This window comes from Chiloscyllium punctatum, chromosome 40, assembly GCF_047496795.1.
Source record: "Chiloscyllium punctatum isolate Juve2018m chromosome 40, sChiPun1.3, whole genome shotgun sequence".
NCBI lineage: Eukaryota > Metazoa > Chordata > Chondrichthyes > Orectolobiformes > Hemiscylliidae > Chiloscyllium > Chiloscyllium punctatum.
Genome location: NC_092778.1, coordinates 64969470 through 64987540, shown reverse-complemented (window position 1 = coordinate 64987540; position 18071 = coordinate 64969470). Strand labels below are relative to the sequence as shown.

General features: G+C 42.5%; 1 protein-coding gene across 3 annotated transcripts in view; it reads right to left on the bottom strand.

Moving 5' to 3' along the window:
* Window positions 1–18071, bottom strand: part of mpv17l (MPV17 mitochondrial membrane protein like) — a 109644-nt gene that overhangs the window by 47978 nt on the left and 43595 nt on the right. For all 3 annotated transcript variants that reach the window (XM_072560147.1, XM_072560145.1, XM_072560146.1), the window contains exon 2: window positions 1611–1734. In XM_072560147.1, coding sequence (XP_072416248.1) covers window positions 1611–1734 — 124 coding nt within the window. The remainder of the gene's footprint in view (window positions 1–1610; window positions 1735–18071) is intronic.

Here is an 18071-nt window from a genome sequence, read left to right as displayed (position 1 = left end):
GGGAAATCATGCTTGACTAATCTTCTGGAATTTTTTGAGGATGTAACTCTGAAGATGGACAAGGGAGATCCAGTGGATGTAGTGTACCAGGACTTTCAGAAAGCTTTTGATAAAGTCCCACATAGGAGGTTAGTGAGCAAAATTAGGGCGCGTGGTATTGGGGACAAAGTAATAACTTGGATTGAAAGTTGGTTGGCTGACAGCAAACAAAGAGTAGTGATAAACGGCTCCATTTCGGAATGGCAGGCAGTAACCAGTGGGGTACCGCAGGGATCAGTACTGGGACCGCAGCTTTTTACAATATATGTTAATGATATAGAAGATGGTATTAGTAATAATATTAGCAAATTTGCTGATGATACAAAGCTGGGTGGCAGGGTGAAATGTGAGGATGTTAGGAGATTACAGGGTGACCTGGACAAGTTAGGTGAGTGGTCAGATGCATGGCAGATGCAGTTTAATGTGGATATATGTATGGTTATCCACTTTGGTGGCAAGAACAGGAAGGCAGATTACTACCTAAATGGAATCAATTTAGGTAAAGGGGCAGTACAGAGAGATCTGGGTGTTCTTGTACACCAGTCAATGAAGGTAAGCATGCAGGTACAGCAGGTAGTGAAGAAGGCTAATAGCATGCTGGCCTTCATAACAAGATGGATTGAGTATAGAAACAAAGAGGTTCTTCTGCAGTTGTACAGGGCCCTGGTGTGTGCAGTTCTGGTCTCCAAATTTGAGGAAAGACATTCTGGCTATTGAGGGAGTGCAGCGTAGGTTCACAAGGTCAATTCCTGGAATGGCGGGACTACCTTACGCTGAAAGACTGGAGTGACTGGGCTCGTATACCCTTGAGTTTAGAAGACTGAGAGGGGATCTGGTTGAGACATATAAGATTATTAAAGGATTGGACACTCTGGAGGCAGGAAACATGTTTCCATTGATGGGCGAGTGCCGAACCAGAGGACACAGCTTAAAAATACGGGGTAGACCATTTAGGACAGAGATGAGGAGAAACTACTTCACCCAGAGAGTGGTGGCTGTGTGGAATGCTCTGCCCCAGAGGGCAGTGGAGGCCCAGTCTCTGGATTCATTCAAGAAAGAGTTGGATAGAGCTCTCAAGGATTGTGGAATCAAGGGTTATGGAGATAAGGCAGGAACAGGATACTGATTAAGGATGATCAGCCATGATCATATTGAATGATGGTGCAGGCTCGAAGGGCAGAATGGCCTACTCCTGCACCTATTGTCTAGTGTCTTAACAGTCACCATTACTGAGATTGATTTTATATTCCAGATTTATCAGTTGAGTTTAAATTCTATGAGTTGCCATGGTGGAGTTTGAATTAGCATCTTCAAAATATTAACCTGGATGTCGGAATTGCTACACAAACAAAACCAGAAATTGCTGGAAAAGCTCAGCAGGTCTGGCTGCATCTGTGGAGAGAAAGCAGAGTTAATGGCTCAAGTCTGGTGATCCTCCCTTAAAACTAGGGATTACTAACTTGGTGATATTACAAATATCCCTTTGTGCACTGAATGCAGTATTTTACCTGGATCAATAACGCACTCTTATTCACATGGTTTTACAGCCAGTTAAATGTCCAAATACCTACATGAAGCGCAGTTCTGATTCCCTCCTCACCAACACCTCTCGAAGTCGCTGGATCCGTACCATTTCCATTTCAATTTCGTCTGGGGTCATGGTCAAGTCGGCCATCGAGACGATGTCAAGGTGATCTGCGAGATAGGAGACATTGGCAAAGTCAGAACAAACAAAACAAGCCATTTCCATCAATCCAACCAACCTTTAGTACAACTGACATGAGCCAGCAGCTCTCTAATGTTGACTGACAACAAATCCAATCACATTCACCAGTCAGCATCTATTCAGCTGCAAACAGTACATCTCCTTCTTTAAATAAATGTCAAATGACTTGAGCAAAATAAATTACTATTGGATTGAGACAGTCTTTTTCTTGCCCTGTTACATTATAAATGAAGTTCTCAAATTACCTGTTAAATGAAGCCAGTTTTTCTAGGTTGAGATGCTACAAATCACATGCAACTTAAATTCTACAATGCTGTTTTTATAGTGTAGGCATCAAATCCATCCCAAACTGCATACATGGAGTATGATTTCTGCCCGATTTTCTCCAGGGTAATTGTTGCCTTTCTTTTTAAATTAAGGTCACATTACAATCTTTTACCATGAGCCCATCTGCTCCATTCAGGAGGGTCAGATGGGGTTTTTATAAAGTCGAGAGTGTGGTGCTGGAAAAGCACAGCAGGTCAGGCAGCATCCGAGGAGCAGGAAAATCGACATTTCAGGTATAAGCCCTGCATTCTTCTTGACAAAGGGCTCATGCCTGAAATGTCAACTCTCCTGCTCCTCGGATGCTGCCTGATCTGCTGCGCTTTTCCAGCAACACACTCTCGACTCTGATCTCCAGCATCTGCAGTCCTCACTTTCTCCTGGTTTTTTTTAAATCAATCCCATTTTTTTTTTGACGACTTTCTGGGAGATACTTCAATAGCATCCTACTTCAATCCACAAAGGAGAACCAATGGGAATCCTGTGGTATGTGTAACAGAGCTCAGAATCGGAACATAGCCATTTAAATTCAAGGTAAGAGCATTGATGACCTGGCACATACAGTTCCAAGATCAGCACGTTCGATCAAGAGGCAAAATTAAATTGTACCCCTCGATGCTATCTGTGTTTGACTCAATTTCTGAGGGCAAGTGTTCATCAGTGTCATGTTACAAAAGGAAAAGAGACAGATTTCACTCAGTCCAGTCATTTCTTTTGTTTAGAATCAATAAAATGTGGAGCTGGAAAAAGCACAGCAGGACCAGTCAGTCCTGATGAAGGATCCTGCTCAAAACATCAACTCTCCTGCTCCTCAGATGCTGTCTGACCTGCTGTGCTTTTCCAGTCCACATTTTATCCACACTGACTTTCCAGCATCTGCAGTCCCCACTATCTCCAAACTTCTTTCATTTATCCACATCAGTTTACTTCTCTTAACCTTTCCGGCATGTGTGTATTCTAGTGCCACTCCAAAGTTTAATACAATATTTAAAAGGCATCTGGATGGTATATAAATAGGAAGGGTTTAGAGGGATATTGGCCAAATGCCGGCAAATGGTTTATTAGGTTAGATTAGGTTAGGATATCTGGTTAGCCTGGACAAGTTGGACCAAAGGGTCTGTTTCAGCGCTGTACATTCCTACAACTCTAAAAGCTGACCTCAGAGGATTATACCTCTATTTGCTGAAATCTTCTTCCCCAAACCTCATGGCTCCAAGTGATCAACAAATGGGGTGGCACGGTGAATCAGTGGTTAGCACTGCTGCCTCACAGTGCCAGGACCCAGGTTCGATTCCAGCCTCGGGCAACTGGCTGGGTAGAGTTTTCACATTCGCCCCGTGTCTGTATGGATTTCCTCCGGGTGCTCCAGTTTCCTCCCAAAGTGCAAATTACGCAGGTTAGGTGAACTGGCTGTGCTAAATTGTTCATAGTGTTCAGGGATGTGTAGGTTAGGTGCATAAGTCAGGGGTAAATGTAGAGTAATAGGGTAGGGGAAGGAGTCTGGGTGGGATACTCTTTGGAGCGTCAGTGTGGAGTCCTTGGGCCAATTGGCCTGTTTCCACACTGTAGGGATTCTATATGATAACATGCCATCGTTTCAGCTCTTGCTCTGTCATTCAGAATCTGAGAGCTCACTACGGTACAGTTTTATTCAGAAAATCAGCCAAAATTAGCAACAGCAAGTTCAGCAAATAGTACCCCCTTGCAGGAAATCCTGGGCTACTGTGGAAAGGACTTAGACAGTAATGAAAACAAAAACTCTTGCTGCAACATTTCTAAAGCTCCTCTAAAACTATAATCTAATCTACAGGAGTTCAGCATTTGCTCTCCTGTGCTTTGGTATTCAGCATCAACTGACCTGAACTGTTCCCAGCTGCCTCATCAGGAAAAACAACTCCAGGATGATGATCTGTAATGTCATTGTGAGGAACGTACTGGGCTAGTGCTGCTTTAGTACAGCGATCCTTCCTGGATCAGATATTCAAGGGAGGCTTTAGATGACCACAATCGGTAATATTCCCTAGCAGGGTCTCTCATATTGCACCTTTGGTTTTGATTAATATAATGGGTCTGAAAGCTGATAAATCCCCAGGAGCTGAGAGTCTAGGGGCCAGGGTGTTGAAGGAGGTGACTACAGAGATGGTCAATGCACCAACTTCCAAAATTCTACAGACTGGAATATTGTAAATATCACCCCATTATGTATGAAAGGGTACAGGGAACTAGAGAGCTGTCAGCCATACAACGTTCATCAGGAAACTTGGTCAAATTTATTATAAAAAATGGGATAAATAGACACCTGGATGATAATAATCTGACTGGTCACTGTCAGCAGGGATTTGTGAATGAGAATCCATGTTTGACAAACTTAATGTATTTCTGAAGAGGTTTGAAACATAATCAATAAAAAATAGAGACAGTGACTTCTTAGATTTTCAGAAGGCTTTTGTTAAAGTCCACACAGGATTCGTTTAGAAAAATTAAAGTACATTGGATAGGATGTAGCATATTCACAAGGATTAAAGATCGGTTAACAGACAGAAAACAGAGTAGAAATAAATGAGCCATTCTCACATTGGCAGGCTTTGAGTAGTGGGGTACTACAAGGACCTATACTTGGGCCCCCAGCTTGGTCCTAGGTTCACCCAGACCCATTCTCGGGATGGTGGGACTGCCCCGTAAAGGGAGATCACACAAACCGGGCCTGGTGTTCTTTTAAAGAATGAGAGGTGATCTGACTGAAAGTTACAAAACACTTAAAAGGATAGAGAGGATACAGTCACGTAAGATGTTTCCCCCTAATTGGGGAGTCTAGAATCAGAGCGCACAATTTAAAAATAAGAGGAATGTCCCTTAGGTCTGAGATGAAGAGAGATTATTATTTTCCTCAGCTGGTTGCAAATCTTTTGGAATTTTCTACCACAAACAGCACTGGAAGCTCAGTCTTTAAGGCAGAGATTGATAGCTTTCTGATTACCCATGGTGTATAGGATAATGGAGATAGGGTGAATGAAAGGGATTAAGTGTTTAATCAGCCATGATGGGACTGAATGGTGGGGCAGGCCAGTCTTGTTCCCACCTACTACGTTCCAAATTGTAAGAAACTTGACCATTTCCTGTCAAACCACCACCATTTTGAGGCCTCCATCTCAGTTTTGCCCAAATGCTCTCCTTTAATTACAAGAGCGGGAACAGAAAATTGTTCTGCTGCACAAGTAGGGAGTTATGCTTCAGTTATACAGGACACTGGTGTAATCGCATCTAAAGTATTGTGTACAGCACCAGGCACTGTACTTACAGAAGGATGTTAATGAGTTGGAAGCAGGTCAGAGAAGGTTTACTCAACTAACACCTGGAATGAGGAAAAGCTGGACAGGCCAGGCCCACGTCTTCTAGAGTTTGGAAAAGTAAGAGGGGACTGAATTTAAACATAGAATCCTGAGAGGACTTGACCAGGTGGGTGTGGAAAGGATGTTTCCTCTTGTGGGAGAAAGTTGAGCGAGGGGCCATTGTTTAAAAGTTTAAGACACAGGTGAAGAATCATGTCATCTCTCTTGGAGTTGAGAGTCTTTGGAATTCTCTTCCTCAAAAAAAAGGTAGAAACTTCAAATATTTTTAAGGCAGAGGCAGAAAGATGACCAAGGGGATGAGAGATTATCGGGGATCTGCAGGAATGTAGAGTTGAGGATCAGCCATGATCTTATTGAATGGCAGATCAGGCTTGAAGGGCCAAATGGTCTCGTCTTGTTGCTGGTAAGGTCTGATCAACATCTCACCCTCAACCAGCAGAATCAAAAAAGATTAACCCTGTTTGTGGGATCAGACTACGTACAACGTGATCTAGTGTGTTTGGGTTTAAAACAATAAATAGTCTTTCTAAAAAAAAGCATTTCATGGGAAATGAAGTCCCGTGAATGACCTGAAGTTCAGGCAAAATATTACAGATGCTAATTAGCTGTCTCTTTCCATTCAGTTCATCAGTCTTTGTAAGTGAAGCAGACAGGTACAATTCTTTTGATAAAAGATGTTCTGAGAATATGCACGGTTTATCAGCCTTCTCGAATGGAAGTGCTCACTAGAACCACGATGTGCAAAACAACGAGAACACTAATCAAAACTGAGAAACTCAAACAGCATAAAGGTGTTACCAATTAAAGGATAAATGATTTATTTTATGCCTCCTTTTCTCAATGCTAATTGAATAACTGTTAGGAGCAAACTCTATATGAACATTTTGGGCAATATTATATGAAGATATTCTTTGGCTATAAAATGTTTTAACAAGTCGGCCTAAAATTGTTAATCTTGTTTTGGGAATATAAAATCGTTTCTACTTTTCAATTGCATTTTCAATTCACTGATTCTGCAATATAAATATCTTGCTTTGTGTAAAAGCTCATATCTGGGACAGAATGTCAGATAGAAATCAGGTAATACGCTCAGAAATAAAACAGGAATTACAGATACAATCTTAGAAATGCAATCATTGCTGACAAGGCACACAATGCAAAGCAAGAAACAATATCCTTGGTAGCGTGTTCGGGTTTTCATGGGGTTTGTAATAGCAAGGCTACGTGATTCTATAACTCTCTGCAATACAGGCTGAATTTCATTAACGTGACATGATCAAATGGTGTATAAGTTATCATACGTCATTGCACAATAAATTCAAAAATCTTACTTTAGGAACTGATAATGTATGTTTAATACTCGATGTGAGAAACCATATCTTAATAAAGAGAATGAACTGGAAGGTTTCAGGCCATGCATTTACGAGTTGTTGTTGGATTAATATTTCGATGAATGAAGTGAGACAAAGACAGATTTGGAGGGACATCTGGTTACAGTTAATGGGAGAGTCCAAGAAGATGGAAACAAAACACCAGTGTTTGCTTGCGTTATTACGAAGCCTGTCCACCATCGACAAGACTCAAAGTCAGGAATGGGATAGAATACTCCCCACTTGTCTGAATGGATACAGCTCCAACAACACTCAAGAAACTTGACACCATCCAGGACAAAGCAGCCTGATTGATGCACCATATCCACCACCTTCAACATCCATTCCCTCCAATACCAACACTCAGTAGCAGCAGGATGTACCAACTACAAAATGCACTGAAGAAATTCACCAAAGATCCTTAGACAGCATCTTTCAAACCCACAACCACTTCCATCTAGAAGGACAAGAGGAGCAGATACATGGGAACACCATCCCCTGCAAGTTCCCCTCCAAGCCACTCACTATCCTGATTTTAAATATATTGCCGTTCCTTCAGTGTCACTGGGTCAAAATCCTGAGGCTCCCTCGAAAACGGAATTGAATTGAATTTATTGTCACGTGTACCGAGACACAGTGAAAAGCTTTGTCTTGCGAGCAATACAGGCAGGTCACAGAGTTAAGTAGCATAGATAAGTAAATAATAGGTAAACAGCGGCAAAAGCAGAAACACAGGTACAGACAAATGTTAAGAGTTTGAGAGTCCATTCAGTGTTCTAACAACATTAGGTAGAAACTGTTACAAAACCGGCGTGTGTGTGTGTGTTCAGGCTTCTGTACCTTCTCCCCAATGGTAGAGGTTGTCGAAAAACATTGCTAGGGTAGGATGGATCTTTGAGAATGCTGGCAGCCTTTCCTCGACAGCTGGCTTGGTGGATGGATTCTACAGATGGGAGGTTGGCCTTTGTGATTGTCCAGGCTGAGTTCACCACCTCAGCCATGCATCTACGCTACCTGGACTGCAATTGTTCAGGAAGACTGCTCATTGCTGCGCTCTCTGGGGATATCAGGGATTGGCAATCAATAATGTCCTAACCAGTGACACCTACGTGCCCTGAATTATGAAATGATAGAAAACATCCCTGCCCTCATCATATGGAAATGACCCAAACACGGGGTAAAGAAATACCTTGTTTATTAATAGTTCAAAATATTTACACTTTTTTTCTGCAATTAAATCCCAGTAAATTCTCTTTGTGCTAGATCAATAGAAGCAAATCAAGATGTTGATATTCAAGTAGATGGCATGTGAGATCAAAGCTGCAATTACTGAATGGAAGGTTCCATTTTGTACCATGTAGCACTATTTTTGATTATTTTCTAATAATCAAAGTGCACACAGTTTATCTGCCTGCCTAATACCTTTTAGAACACATTCAGTATCAGGTATGATATAAATGTTGTAACAATAATTAAGATTAATACTAATCCCCAAATAAAACTCTGCAACCCGCCAAGCAGGTCAACAATTATATAGGGAAAAGTTGATTAGGCTGGGGCTGTTTTCCCTGAGGCTGAGGGGTGACCTTATAGAGGTTTATAAAATCATGAGGGGCATATGGATAGGGTAAATACACAAGGTCTTTTCCCTGGGGTGGGGGAGTGCAGAACTAGAGGGCATTGGTTTAGGGTGCGAGAGAGAAGATTTAAAAGGGACCTAAGGGGCAACCTTTTCATGCAGAGGGTGGTGTGTGTGTATGGAATGAGCTGCCAGAGGAAGTGGTGGAGACTGGTACAATTAAAAGGCATTTAAAAGGCATTTGGATGGGCATATGAATAGGCAGGTTTAGAGGGATATGGGTCAAGTGCTGACAAATGTGACTACATTAATTTAGGATATCTGGTAGGCATGGACGGGTTGGACCAAAGGGTCAGTTTCGTGCTGTACATCTGTATGACTCTGTGAAAGGATAAAATTAAGTATACAGTATGGAAATACAATTAGCAGAAATAACAAACTTAGTTGTATTTGATAGAAACAGACATACATAAATACAGAAAACAGACATGGCATTGCAACCTAATCTCTAGAGTACCCACTGTTCTAATTTGCAATGATGTAGTGTAATGAAAAATGTATGATACACAGTATATTTTTGGGTTTGCATTTTAAAATGAAGATTAAACTTCCATGAAGTTTTGAAATAAAGGTCAGATGATCAATTTGGAACGGTGACTGAAATATATCACTTCCAAGGGAACATGTGACTACAGTCAAGTGTCTGGGAGAACTCTTATGCTAATGGATAAAATATTTATACTGTTGGGTTTTTGACAGGCAGAGTAAACACATTAAAGTAATTACTTCAGTTTTGACTTCAAAACAGAAAGTTCAAACTCAGAAGATGACAATCTTTCTCCTTGCAGGAGAACCAAGGTTTTTTTTTTAGAAAAACATGTCAGGGGAACCAGTCACTTCAGCAGAAGTGCATTCTCATCTGTGGAGTTTCCAACCAATTAGGAGAAAGTGAGGACTGCAGATGCTGGAGCCCTTGATGAAGGGCTCTTGCCCGAAACATTGATTCTGCTGCTCCTCGGATCCTGCCTGACCTGCTGTGTTTTTCCAGCGCCCCACACTCGACTATGGAGTTTCCAAACCAGAAGTCTTTGGATATAAATATTCTGGGTCATAAAATATAAAAGATTAGGCATGTAAGGTTTGGGAGGTTCACACCAATTGACATAGAAAGAAATCATAAGCAAACAATCTCAACTGTCCAAGGGGAAGTCCTTCCAGAAAGGTTAGTCAAATGACGAATAAAATGCTGAAATAGAAGTGATATTTCTCTTGCATTGAACCTTTGCAACAGATCACATTGGAAAACAACTTGAACATTTGTTTTCATGCTTGTGTTAATATCTTTCAGGCTTTTGGACACACCATATATAGCTTTGTTTACTTCTTTTGTGCAAAAATAAAATGTTCCCTTGTTAAGAACTTTGCAGCCTCATGTGAATAGGTTACAGTGCCTAACCATCACATTAACCAACTGCAAAAAAAAAACTAAGTCTATGAAGCCGGGGTTTCGTTCTGAGATTTGCCTTATCCACTGGGATTGTAGCAGTGCATAAAACAAAACTCAAATTTACCATGCACACAAAAATGGGGAATTTATAGCCAAAATAGTCATCCCTATTTGTAATGACACTTATTTACAAACTACCACAGCAGCAACATTCTTAAAATTACACCTCCACAGAAACCCACAATAAAATAACACAGGTCAATGGGAAATAAATGTTATATCATGTTTTACTGTTACAAGCAACCTTCACAATCTCAGACATTAAAGTGAAACCAAAACAGTATTAGTTATTTGCAATGAAATTATATCATTTGAGAAGTGATTCGGAAGAAACTGGTGGGTAATCTGAAAGCACATGGTATTACTTAACCTAAATAAATCTCAAATAGGAAAGTTTAGCCTCTTGAGTCTGGTCATGTTGGAGATTTTTGTAATTCAGTCACAGGATGAAGACATCGCTGGCTAGGCCAGCATTTATTGCCCATGTCTGATTGCACAGAAGGGAGTTAAGAATCAACCCCATTGCTGTGGGTCTGGAGTCACATGTAGGCCAGACCCAGTAAGGACGGCAGTTTCCCCCCCAAAGGACATTAGTGATCCAGATGGAGTTTTTCCTGATAATTAACTCTTGGTCATCATTAGGTTTTTAATTCCAGATTCCTTTGTCGCTTTACTGAATTCAAATTCTACCATCTGCCATGGTGGGATTTGAACCCGTGTCCCCAGAACATGAGCTGAGTTTCATGGATTAATAGTCTAGCGATAATGCCACTAGCCCATCGCCTCCCCATTCCTATACGTACCTGTCTTTACTACAGGTGCCCGTATACCCTGATCTGGGATGTCAGGGTGAATCTTCCCCCAACCAAGAGGCGACAGAGAAGGTGACAAGAGGGAAAGATAAATCGAGACAGTTGGCATTGAGGAGATAGAATCCTTACAGTGTGGAATTGGCCCTTCGGCCCAATAAGTCCACAACAATCGTCCGAAGAGTACCCCACCCAGACTTATTCCCCTACCCTACTAGCCTATATTTACCCCTGACTAATGTACCTAGCCTGCACATCCCTGAACTATGGGCAATTTAGCATGGCCAATTTACCTGACCTGCACATCTTTGGACTGTGGGAGGAAACCGGAGCACCCGGAGGAAACCCACGCAGACACGGGAAGAACATGCAAACTCCACAGACAGTTGCCAGAGGGTTGAATTGAACCCGGCTCCCTGGTCCTGAGAGGCAGCAGTGCTAACCATTGAGCCATTGTGTCACCCTGATACAGTGACCTACCAGATACCCCTGACCTACCACCAATCGAGGCTTTTAAGTTGTCAGCTAATGACCACTTCAGGGCTTCTGTGATTAACTCTATTCCCAACAAGGGCAGAGGCAGCCTTCCTGAGCAGCTGAGGAGATCGGCCTGTCTACAGGTTTGGTCATGGAGAGCTGGGAGAGGGGGGGGGGGGGGGGGGGGGGCTCACTCTGCCCCTATCTGGGGGGTGACAAGGGAAATCAGATGGGGTTTAGAGAGACGGCTGCTGAAAGCCTCTGATTGGCTAGCAGGCAGGAACAGGACATCAAGTTTCCAGGAGATTACGCCAGGATACAGTCCAACAGGTTTGTTTTGAAATTACAAGCTTTTACAGGTTCACCTGATGAAGGAGCAGTGCTCCTCTGTTGGACTATAACCTGGTATCGTGTGACTGGTACAGAGTCAGCTTTCCCACTTTGGAAAAAAAAATCAGAAATTCCCAGCCAGATTTCCAATGACAATACTCTGCATTTACATAGCACCATTAACAGCTACAAGATATTTCAGAAGAACAGTTAGCTCTAATTTTTAAGATATGGCACTTTGGTTCCTGATTTCAGTAGTGGAGGAAGTAGCTGCTTGAATTAAACCTGTGGAATCTCCAAGATCATTGTAAAATATCTCAATTAGATCATATCACATATATCTAAATTCAAAAGAATAGAGTTTCTGAAACGTAGCTTTCTGATTTAACTCAAAAATACCAACAGCGATTCTGCGAATCTGCCACGTGTTGCTGCCACAGCCAGTAAGCCTTTCCTGAGATTCAACATCAAAACTGAACCAAGTACTTTGTTAAAAAGCAAAACATTGCAGGTGCTGGAAATCTGAAATAAAATTTTTAAAATGTTGGAGAAACTCAGCAGGTCTAGCAGCATCTGAGGAGAGAGAAAGACAGAATTAAAGTTTCAAATTCAGTTGAAGAATAGCCATATCAGACTCAAAACGTAAACTACTTCTCTTTCTACAGAGGCTGCCAGACTTGCTGAGTTACTCCAACATAGAATCAGAGAGCCAAAGAGATGTGTATCATGGAAACAGACCCTTCGGTCCAACCCGTCCATGCTAACCAGATCTCTCAACCCAATCTAGTCCCACCTTCCAGCACCCGGCCCATTTCCCTCCAAACCCTTCCTATTCATATACCCATCCAGATGCCTTTTAAATGTTGCAATTGTACCAGCCTCCACCACTTCCTCTGGCAGTTCATTCCATAAACACACCGCCCTCTGCATGAAAAAGTTGCCCTTAGGTCTCTTTTATATCTTTCCCCTCTCACCCTAAACCTATGCCCTTTAGTTCTGGATTCCCCCACCCCAGCGGACAGACTTTGTCTATTTATCCTTTCCATGCCCCTCATGATTTTATAAACCTCTTATCAGGTCACTTCTCAGCCTCCAACGCTCCAAGGAAAACAGCCCTTACTTTGTAGACAACTGAAATTTCACTCTCATACTTCTGAATTTCAACATTTTCCAAATCATATTCTCGTTGATAACCTCTTGCGCAGAACCCAGTTGTTCAGTTTTTATTTATTGCACATCTTATTTCTTTCTTTGTAACCCATATTCCTTTATATCACTCTCCCAGTCCATTGCACTTCTAACAAACAAGGACCGAAATTGCTGGAGAAACTCAGGAGTTCTGGCAGAGCATTTCTGGAGAGAAAGCAGAGTCAACATTTTGAGACGTACAGCGTGGAAACAGACCCTTCGGTCCAGCCCGTCCATGCCGACCAGATATCCCAACCCAATCTCGTCCCACCTGCCAGCACCCGACCCCTATCCCTCTAAACCCTTCCTGTTCATAAACCCATCCAAGTCCAGTTCAGAATTCTGAGTTCTGTGGAAAGGTCACTGTACTTGAAATATTATGTCTTTTTTCTTCAAATATCCTGCCAGATCTGCTGAGTTTCTCCAGCAATTGTTGTTTTTGTTTCCAGCATCCGCGGTTCTTTGCTTTATTCGCCAGCATTTATACTTTTTACTGCATTTGTCTTTAAGCTTGGTACTGTCTCTCAACCCCTCTTCTCAGTGTGATTGTTTAACCACACAAATGGAGCCTTTGTCTCTTGGATGTATGTTTGGTACTGAGGAGAAAGTGAGGGCTGCAGATGCTGGAGATCAGAGTGGAGAGTGTGGTGCTGGAAAAGCACATCCGAGGAGTAGGAGAGTCAATGTTTCGAGCATAAGCCCTGCATCAGGAACATATTGTACTTAGCAAAACATTCTTCCTCTTGTTTGGCTGTAAGCTTACATTAATGCCTAGTTTACAGGGTATATTTTTAAGATTAGATTAGATTCGATTCCTACAGTGTGGAAACAGGCCCTTCGGACCAACCAGACCCTCCGAAGAGTAACCCACCCAGACCCATTTCCCTCTGACTAATGCACCTAATACTATGGGCAATTTAGCATGACAAATTCACCTAACCTGCACATTTTGGGACTGTAGGAGGAAACCGGAGCACCCGGAGGAAACCCACGCATCCACGGGGAGAATGTGCAAACTCCACACAGACAGTCGCCCGAGGCTGGAATCGAACCTGGGACCCTGGTGCTGTGAGGTAGCAGTGCTAACCACTGAGCCACCGTGCTGCCCTTTTAAGGTGAGAGGAAAAAATTTACAAAAGACATGAGGGGCAATTTGTTTTACACAGAGTGGTTTGTGTGTGAAATGAACTTCCTAAGGAAGTGTTGGATGCGAACACTGTTACAACATTTAAAAGACATTTGGATAAGTACATGAATGGGAAAGGTTTAGAAGGATTTGGGCCAGGAACAGGCAGGTGGGATAGTATAGTTTGGGAACAATGCCAGCATGGACTGGTTGGACCGAAGAATCTGTTTCCATGCTGTAGGACTCTGGCCAAGTTACTTCTCAGCTCATCAAGATTTGCCCATATCCTATAAACAAATAAAAAACTGATCTGCCTCTCACAATTCATGTAAAAATGAGAAGAGCTTTGGTTTTGTTACATGATCTCCAACTCTGTGTCTGCATTATATATCTTTATATTGTATTACGTTCCCACTAACAAAATCAGGAGACAAATTCTGGCAGAGCCTTGCATCTTTAGCTTTTTTTTTAAGTTTTGCCTACATTGTCGTAATTACTCATCAGCCTCACTGAGATCACTGCTTTATTCAGCAGTAATTCTGCATCTTAATTAATATCATTACTCCCCCTCTTTTCCCAATTCCCCAGTCTTCTCCAGATTCTCAAAACCTGGATGGCCCAGCTCCCACACTCGCTTGGGTTACAGTCAATGCATTGCTCCTGGTAAACAGAGATTGTGCTTCAAGTTGTATTTACATCTGACCTTGTGGATTCGGACAACACAGAATACAGCCATTCGGTCCGTCACCTCTGTGCCTGCTCTTCAAAAATCCGATCAGCTCCACTCCCCTACTCTTCCCCTTCAGCTCTTCACATTCTCCCTTCATAAACACCAAAACAATTTTGTTTTTCTCAGTCATCAGAGAATTTACATTATTAGAACCAAGATCAGAAGTTGTTGGAAAAGCTCAGCAGGTCTGGCAGCACCTGTGGAGAGAAATCAGCGTTAACATTTCAAGTCAAGTGACCCTTCGTCAGAACTCGACCTGAAATGTTAACTCTGATTTCTCTCTACAAATACAGCCAGACTCATTGAGCTTTTCCAGCAATTTCTGTTTTTGTTTCTGATTTATAGCTTCTGCGGTTCTTTTGGTTTTTAATCTAATTTATCACTCCTGTTGGCAGTGCATTCCATTCGATGACAGACACTTGGTAATTAACGTATCTTTTCCCCTCCTGTTTGTCTTTATTTCTTTTGTCCATTACCTTTAGCCCTCTGGAATCACTTTCTCCTTCTCCACGCTATCAAACTCCTCATGCTTTTGAGTGTCATCAAACTTCCCTTTCTTTTCCATTTGGGAAAATGCCAGTCTTTCCCCATAACTGAAGCCCTCATCCTGGTGCCATTCTGGTGAATCTCCACTGAGCCCTTTTCTGGCATCCTTCCTGCAGTAGGACCTCTCAAACTGGCCACAGTAAACCTACTAAGGCTAGTTTAGCACAATGCTCTTGCATTTAAACTTTGTCGCACAAATTCCATGTGTTAACTTTTCAATATTACGAGCCACCTTCAAAGATTTCTCCACCAGTTCTCTTTGGCATGGCACTATCTTTGGAATTGCACCAGCTAGTTTCTATCACCTCTGCACACTTTTCCAACCACATCAAATTAATTCATACTTCCTTGCATTAAACTTCACATCCCCTGTGTCTTCCTGCTTCAACTCTACATTTGCTGCCTTGATGTCAGTGACTGCTTTCCTTACTACCTTCTACATTTATGCCATCTGCAAACTTTAAAATGAAATTATTCTTGTCCTCCCACTCCGCCAAGAACATGCAGGTCCTTGGCCTCCTCCATCGCCAAACCATGGCAACACGACACCTGGAGGAAGAGCGCCTCATCTTCCGCCTAGGAACCCTCCAACCACAAGGGGTGAATGCCGATTTCTCCAGCTTCCTCATTTCCCCGCCCCCCCCACCTTATCTCATCCCAACCCTCGGACTCAGCACCACCTTCTTGACCTGCAATCTTCTTCCCGACCTCTCCGGCCTATCACCCTCACCTTAACCTCCCGCCACCTATCGCATTCCCAACTCCCCTCCCCCAAGTCCCTCCTCCCTACCTTTTATCTTAGCCTGCTTGGCACACCCTCCTCATTCCTGAAGAAAGGCTTATGCCCAAAACGTAGATTCTCCTGTTCCTTGGATGCTGCCTGAACTGCTGCGCTTTTCCAGCAACACATATTTCAGCTCTGATCTCCAGCATCTGCAGTCCTCGCTTTCTCCTAGAAAAGGGTATAGTTAGGTACTTGTTTTTAACATTGATGCAATGGGCAGAAGGGCCTTTTCCCATGCTGTAGACCTCTATGGACTCTGTTGCAGTTGTACGGGAAATAACCATTCAGTTACATTACTTGAATTCAAAGAGTCCTTCACCTGATTCACCACATAACTGCAGACTGTGACCCTGTCTGATTGGGTAAGATAAATCAGAAATGGCTAACATCTATATCAGGAACAAAGATACTATCTGCTTGGAAGACAGTCACGGCAGAAAACACGAGATTAAAAACACCAAGTGACTCGCGATAATATTCTAGTTTTCCTGTTATATATGATCAGTGTTAGAAGGAAATCTTCCACCTTTGAAGATCTTGGAATGTTTCACCAATGAGTAAAGATGAAAAATTTGGTTTTCTGGTGATGGTAGTTGAGCGTTTAATATTGGTTTGCACACCAAGGAAAACCGATCTGTTTCCACATAGAAATAGGATCATAGGGTCTTCTATATCAGCCTGAAGGAGCAGACTGGACCTTGATCACTCAAAAAGACAGCACCTCTGACACTGTGGCACTCCATCTGTACCTATATGCCTTCTGTATATTTAAGAAAGAGTTAGATATATTCTTTATCAGTTGGTGGACATCAAGGGTTTGAAGGAGTAGGAAAATCGACATTTCGGGCAAAAGCCCTTCATCAGGGCTTCATTCCCGATGAAAGGCTTTTGCCCAAAACGTCGATTTTCCTACCCCTTGAATGCTGCCTGACCTGCTGGCCTTTTCCAGCACCACTTTAATCTAGACTCTGACTTCCAGCATCTGCAGTCCTCACTTTTGCCATCAAGGGTTTGAATTTGAGTTTGATTTATTGCTATCACATGTACTGAGCTACAGTGCAAAGTGCTGTTTTGAGTGCTATAAAGGCAGATTGTACCATACAAAGTGCATCAGGATAGCAGAACAGAGTGCAGAATACAGTGTTACAGTCGCAGAGAAAGTGCAGAGAGAGAGATCAGAATTATATTGGAGAGGTCTGTTCAAAAGTCTAATAACAGCGGGGACGAAGCTGTTCTTGATGCTCTTCGTACATGTGCTCAAACCTTTATATTTTCTGCCCAGTGGAAGAGAGTATAACTGGGGTGAGAGGGGTCTTTAATGATGTTGGTTGCTTTCCCGAGGCTGTGGGAAGTGTAGATGGAGTCAATAGATGGAAGGTTGGTTTAAGCAGATGTGAGGATTGCCAGATCAGTCATGATTCCATTGAATGGTGGTGCAGAGTGAGGGGCCAAATGGCCTACATCTGTTCCTATTTTGGATGGGCTTAGAGTGCTGTTTGGAGACAGCGGATAATTGGTTTAAGTGCACAGCTCCTTTGAACTTCACAGTGTAACACGTGTGACCAGACTCTGGAAACTGTGTGGTCATGCTGCTTAGACAAGGCAGTGCTCAGTGCTCTCCTGGAGAACTAACTTTGATTTCCGTCTCTGAAGTGGGTCTTGAACCTACTACTTTCTGTTCCACAAGTGAGTCTGCTGGTAATACAGCCATTCATGATTTACACACATTATCTAAATATATTCTGTGGCTTTGTCACTGATCAGCTGCATACAAATTTGTATTAAAGTATGAGAAAGATTCCACTCAAACTCTGCTCCAAAGCTCAGTGTCTGATGTTGCTTCATCCTGCAATGCCTTCATTGACAATCATGATTTGGAGATGCCGGTGTTGGACTGGGGAGGACAAAGTTAAAAATCACACAACACCAGGTTATAGCCCAACAGGTTTAATTGTAAGCACTAGCTTTCGGAGCGATGCTCCTTCATCAGGTGGTTGTGGAATGTAAGTATGGTTATATTCCACAACCACCTGATGAAGGAGCAGCGCTCTGAAAGCTAGTGCTTACAATTAAACTTGTTGGACTATAACCTGATGTCTGATTTGTAACTTCGTTGACAGTGGTGGTTAGGGGCAGGGTCCATGTCTAACTTAGTTGGAGGTGGAATCGAAACCACACTGTCTAGA